Genomic DNA, 6,412 nt, shown 5'->3' with positions numbered 1-6,412 from the left:
TATATATATATTTGCCGGCGATGGGCGAATATCGATACGATTTAAATAAATTAAACAACGATTTAAGCGAATTCGATTCATTCCAATTATTTGAGCAAAGGAGACGGAGTATGGAAAGTATGAAAGTGTATAAGAAAACGAGAGAATCGATAAATTTCGAGAATTACCAACGAAGGATTCTCGAGTTAAAGTAGCGAAGCGAAGCGAGACGAAATGTGACATGCGTACGATTATAGATACCGAACGATCAAAGTGATAATTATGGAATAATTATAGAGAGAATGAGTTAGCAATTTGGTAATTTTATTTAGGATGATTATTGAGCTATTTCGTATCTTATATTCCGGCTAGTTCGGATTGGACGTTAAACGTTTCCATTACGAGAGATTTATTTATCCTAATTAAAACGTTACTTCGTTTACACAGAGGTAATAATCGAAGAGAGAAGAGATTTTCAATTCGCGATAGGATTCGTATGGTATTCGACTTCTATTCCCTCCCCCCCCGATACAATAACGTATATAATCTTTCGATTGGAAATTTTACTTTCTTATTTTTTAACGCTTACGCCGATTTCACGGTCCTTTAATGAACGAAGATAATTTAGAGACGGGTAGGAGGATATTCCGTTCTATCAGAATTAGAAACCACGGGTGGAAGAGATATTGTTCCTTGCGGTACTTTTGATCAACTCGCGCGGCCTCCTCTCCTCTACGACGCAGCTGTACACCAGTGCCGCAAATCTGTTATTTATAGATTGCACAGGACACACACGCGGCCGGGCCTGGAAAACGGCAAAGAGACACGTTTGACACGACCGGTTGACCCCTCGGAGAACGCCGAGGTCCACTAGCTTGCGCTCAGACTTTTTTAATTACCGGCTACCACGAGTTACGTGGTGTCGTGTACGGCACACGATGAAAAACAGATACGTACCTATTAATACGTCCTCGCGTTTAAAACGTTTCTCGCGTTACGTGTTCAATCCATATCCACGTATCCATCCTATCCATAAATTATTCCTACCTATCTAGGAACGAGAAGTCGCGTGAATTTCAGCCATTATTCACTATCCACAAGTCGAATAGAATCTCTCCCTCCTTCCAATCATCCTTTTCTATTTTAATTTTCCTCTCTTTGTTATACATTTCCAATCGATATCTTGTTGGAATCTCTTTCTGAAAATTTTCCTTCGAATCATCCTTTTTCATTCCAATTTTCCTTTCTTTATTATTTCTTTAACGATGTTCGAAGATTCCAATCGATATTTCGTTGGAATCTCTCCCTGAAAATTCTCGAATCATCCTTTTCCACTCGAATTTTCTTCTCTTTATTAGATATTAATTAACGAAAATTGTTCGATGTTCGAAGATTCCAATCGATATCTTGTTGGAATCTCTCCCTGAAAATCCTCTTTCGAATCATTCTTTTCCACTCCAATTTTCCCTCTCTTTATCTCTTAACGAAAATGTTCGAAGATCCCAATTGATATCTCGTTAGAATCTTTTCCTGAAAATCCTTCTTCGAATCATCTTTTTCTCTCTTTTTATTATATTTATATTTCCTTAATTCGATGTTCCAATCAATATCTCGATATCTCGTTGACCATCCCGTTCCTCGAAAATGGCATTCGCAAGAGGCCATTATCCATTATCCAAACCGAATAGAACCTAAAAATTCTCCTTCGAGTTATCCTTTTCCATTCAAATTTTCCCTCTCTTCATTATATATTTCCTTAACGGAAAATTCTTGGAAAATTCGAATCGATATCTCATTATCCATCCTGTTCCTCGAAAATGGAATTCGCAAGAGGCCATTATCCACTATCCAAACCGAATAGAACCTAAAAATTCTCTTTCGAGTTATCCTTTTCCATTCAAATTTTCCCTCTCTTCATTATATATTTCCTTAACGGAAAATTCTTGGAAGATTCGAATCGATATCTCTTCCCGTTCCTCGAAAGCGGAATTCGCAAGAGTCGAGGTGAAATATATTCCTGTTGTGTAAACAGGTAAGGTAACATCATTTCTCTCCAAGAAAAGCGGGAAGAGGGAAGAGAGGTAGGAAATTGATGGTAGGAAAAGCGTGAAATTGAACGAAGGACGCGCTTTATCGAGGCGGCGCGACACGGCCCTGGGCCCCGCGGAAGGACTCACTCGTCCATCGTGGCCGACGTGACTGATGCCCCGCTACGGTTCCTCGTGACAGAGCTTGGGGATAATCCTTAATGCGATAATCCACACCGGCGAGGGTACACCGTTAACGCAGTGTGCTTTTAACGTGAAATCGATGGAGGTCCCGAGGGGAGAGATATACGGCGGCTGCCACAAGTTTCCCGCCCGATAAACAGGATTTCGAATGTGTTAATATGTCGCGGAGGTTATTTGATTTAACTCGCAACGATCAAGTTGTAGAGTCGTTTTAATCAACGACGATGACTTGAAAAGAATCATTGTGGATGATTGTTCGATAAAAGATACACGGCTACTTTGTCAAAAAATAGGATTCGAGTGAAAATTATTGCGACAGTTTTGCATGTTATTAAAATTTACGCTCCATTGAGATAGGATCAGCTCGAAAGATATCCAGTTTCTACTGCATGCGTTGCTGAATTGAATTAAGCAATTTATGTGAAAAAAAAATGATAATACGATAATTTTTTAACACTGTTCAATGTTACGCGATCTTCGATTCATCTTATTTACAACGCTCGCGAAGGAAATAAAACTGGTTAAAAGAAGAAGACGGAGGAGGAATAAGCGAGAGATAAATAAAAATCTGAATATACATGTCTCTTTTCCCGAGATAAGCTATTTTATTGAGCTGATGAACGATGATGGAAATTGCATTAGCGGATGTTGAGTAAACAAGGAAACAAGATGATGGAAAAAGCCGGACGATCGAGAGATTTTTCGATGCGCAAAATGATTAAATTGCAGGTATTTAAGATATCGGTGATTGGTTATCGCAAACGGAACGATCCAAGAATCTCTCGCTAATTTCGCGCGAAGAAATTCTCGTCCGGCTCGCGAGCCGGACGAATGCAAGACGCAAGAGTCGAGGAATGGGCGAACGTGCGGAATAAGTAGAAAAAATGAAAATTACAAACTCAGCCAATGCGCTATTGACGTAAGTAATGCGCGTACGTGCACAATTCACAAGCGTTATTGCAATTAATATTAAGATTGGCTGGATAGGCGTGCGTGGATAGGATATTTTACGGTTTATAGGCACCGGGATGATTAAGGTCACGCGTGAAACAATGGGACACTTATTCATCGAATTGAATTCTCATTAAACGAATGGGCCGAGTTTGAATGAAAATCAATCGTTTGTTAGAAGAGATACCATTGAAATTTGCATTGGGAAGGGTAATTAATTTATGGAAATGGTAACGGTACAACTTTCTCCTTGACGAAGTATGGTGGTATATTCGCTTTTGGAATCCTCAGAAAAATCTAACCTAAGAACAGCTCGAAGCGCTGCCTCAAACTGCTTGCCCTATGAACCTGAGCCATTGTATTATTATTAGGATAAGAGCTCGAGGGTTTCAGGCCATTGAGAATCTTCGTGTGACCTTTCCAAGATGAACTCGGAACGATAAGGTGTATCATTGCGATCTCGCAAGGATCGTAAAGATTTTCCAATTAAATATTTTCGACAATGCGCGCAGATATAATTTATAGAAGCGAATCTTTTTTCAAAAACTTCCATTACCGCGCATTGGCATCGGAGGCGTAGGTAAGATGGAAAACGACGTTTATGAAGAGGAAATTACAGCTTGTTAAGGGGCGGAATCCTTTCCCTGCAGCGTACATCAAATGTAAGACGATACGTATATGAAGAATCTTTATGACTCGGCAAACGAGATATTACGTTATCTAATAACGTTTCTGTATATATCGTAGCGTATCATTACATCTGTTTCTTACGAAAAATTAATGATAACGTATCGAGTTTTTATTGCAAAATTCTTTGTTATTCATAGATTTTCAACATAGATTCTCTGCAAACACTGTAAATCTAACGTAAATTATTTTCATCTCGCGACGATTTTATTAAACATATTTCTTTTTTAGTATCTTTTCCGTCAATCGATAATAATCTTTTTTTTAGATTTATTTATTTCGATTTTCGTGTTTGAATAAAAGATTTTTAAAAAGATTTCGTCAAGTGACGATAATTTTGAATGGATACCGTTATGCGAACAATGCTCGGAATCGAAGCCAACACGAATTTTCGTGCGTTCATTTCTTATGCAGGCATCGAAGTCTCCAGTTGTTTACGGCGCGATATTTCGCGCTAATAATTTTTGCGAATAAATTTGTAAAACGAGTTAGAGATCGATGGTAGAAACCGTTGCTAATACCGTCGTTAAAAATCATAAAGATCTTAATTGAAGATAAATCGAATATATCACGTATCAATTTTTTTTTTATTTATTTATTCGTTGCTTGCAAATTGAAAAATGTAGATATCGATGAAATTTATATTGATGTGCGTTTAAATTTCTACTTTGACATTTTGAATAATTCTTTTTCTTTTTCGATATTTTTTTCTTTTTACTTTAACGCTACACATTATTAACATTATTTCCGTTTTACCGTTACGAATCCATCGTGTTAAAATTCACATACGTTGACACATGTTGCAATTATCCATAATCGTATACGCTTTTGCATTTAAGATTTTGTAGTCCGCCCATCATCAGCGTGTACGGTAGTCGATAAAGATAATATTAAAACGTGACGTTATAACGAGATTTTAAGTATAGTGCGTTATATGCCTCGGTTCGGCTATCGTTCGGCGCCATGTTGAAATCAGAAGTACAAGGTTTGCGGTTGAACCGCTGCGAGAATCGGTTATTAAAGTCCTCGTGAAATGCGGGCCACACGTAAGACAAATTTTAAATTGCAAATTAATCCAATTTGTCAGATCGACAATACCAGTCAAATAACACCGATTTAACCACACGTTTTACGATGATTCGGCATGCGAACCGATCAATCCTTGTTCGCACATACGCAACCATACATATCTATCTATTCTATCTGGATGCGATTTGCTCGATACATATTGAAAATTCCCATAGAAAATTTCGATCTCCCAGAAGATTAATTTCGTTTCACCGAACGAATTATCACGATCGTTTCCACGCGTGCAATCTTTCTCATTCGATCGAAACTCATCCGTAAATAACGTAACGTTGTAGCGCGAGGACAATTTGCACGAACAGCTAGAGCAATCATTTCTGATGACACGGTTCAATTGAAAACGGTATATGCACGTGACCGAGTAGATCGGATGGAAACGGAGGTGAAGATACCCGAGGTCTTTGCAACACAGTTGCAAAGGGGAGAGATGCGAATCGTAATGCTACGTAGTGGAATAATGATTACACCGAGAGAGAGAGAGAGAGAAAAAGATTGAATTACATATAAAGTTGTAAATTTTCTTCCAATCACTCGATATGTCCATCCGTGGAAATTTGAAACTTACTTTTCCAAGCTTGTTTACACAAATGTGTAAATAAAATATTCATCCGCGATTCCCCGTTTTTTATGCTTTCTATTTTACGCGTCTCGAGATCCGGGTTATAAGGTTAAGTAATTGAAAAGCAATACCTTGGAAAACTCGAAAAATTTCTATATAAACTCTATATTTTCCATCGATTTATCGATGCTTGGATACTTATCCAACCAATATACAGAGGCGGTCGAGAACGTTGTTTAAAAATTCTCAATTTGTACGCAATAATGTAGGGCGTGTTCGTGAACTCGTGGACCACTTGGGGACGGTGCTCTCGGGATCGTTCTCTCGGAAATTGCGTGCAGAGGATGGGCTTCGCCTGGCCCGGGAGGGGATAAGTATCCTGGGATTCGTCATCGATCGCGTTTATTGGAGGACCTTTGGAGATCACAGCGATTCGGGCGAAGATCGAGGAAGAAACGAGCCATCGCGTACACGTACGCGTACACGTGTGTGGTACCGTTGCGTGCACTAGATTCTTACGGGATAATCGTACGAAATCGGTGGGAGGGGAGGGGGAGATCGACCATCTTCTTGCTTCCCCTTCCCTCGTAACGACATGGAAAAAAAATAAAAATAAATAAATAAAGAAAGAATCTCGAACGTCTCGGACGAAGGGAAAAAAAGGTTTGATCGGATTGGAAAATCGGAGAGGTAATTAGAATCGCTTACCGTGAATATCGTTCACGCAGATGTGAAGATCCTCCCGGAAGGTGGGTAGCCCGTAGTTGCACTGGCAGGTGCAAGTGTTGTTAGGAGGAACGAGCCCTGCGGTCGAAGGGCTACGCGTGTAAGGGCTGGCTGTTCCGCTGCTGAGCACCGTGCAAGCCTCCGTGCAGGAACCTGGATAATTTTGATCTTGATATTAAGAAAGAATAAGGGG

General features: G+C 39.4%; 1 protein-coding gene across 1 annotated transcript in view; it reads right to left on the bottom strand.

Moving 5' to 3' along the window:
- The window catches only part of LOC102672372, a 60,599-nt gene that overhangs the window by 11,080 nt on the left and 43,107 nt on the right, over positions 1-6,412 (bottom strand). The window contains exon 4 of the mRNA XM_031509531.1: positions 6,202-6,372. Coding sequence (XP_031365391.1) covers positions 6,202-6,372 — 171 coding nt within the window. The remainder of the gene's footprint in view (positions 1-6,201; positions 6,373-6,412) is intronic.

The sequence above is a fragment of the Apis dorsata genome, unplaced genomic scaffold (assembly GCF_000469605.1).
Source record: "Apis dorsata unplaced genomic scaffold, Apis dorsata 1.3 scaffold_19, whole genome shotgun sequence".
In the NCBI taxonomy this organism is placed as follows: domain Eukaryota; kingdom Metazoa; phylum Arthropoda; class Insecta; order Hymenoptera; family Apidae; genus Apis; species Apis dorsata.
This window is presented reverse-complemented; position numbering and strand designations above follow the sequence as displayed.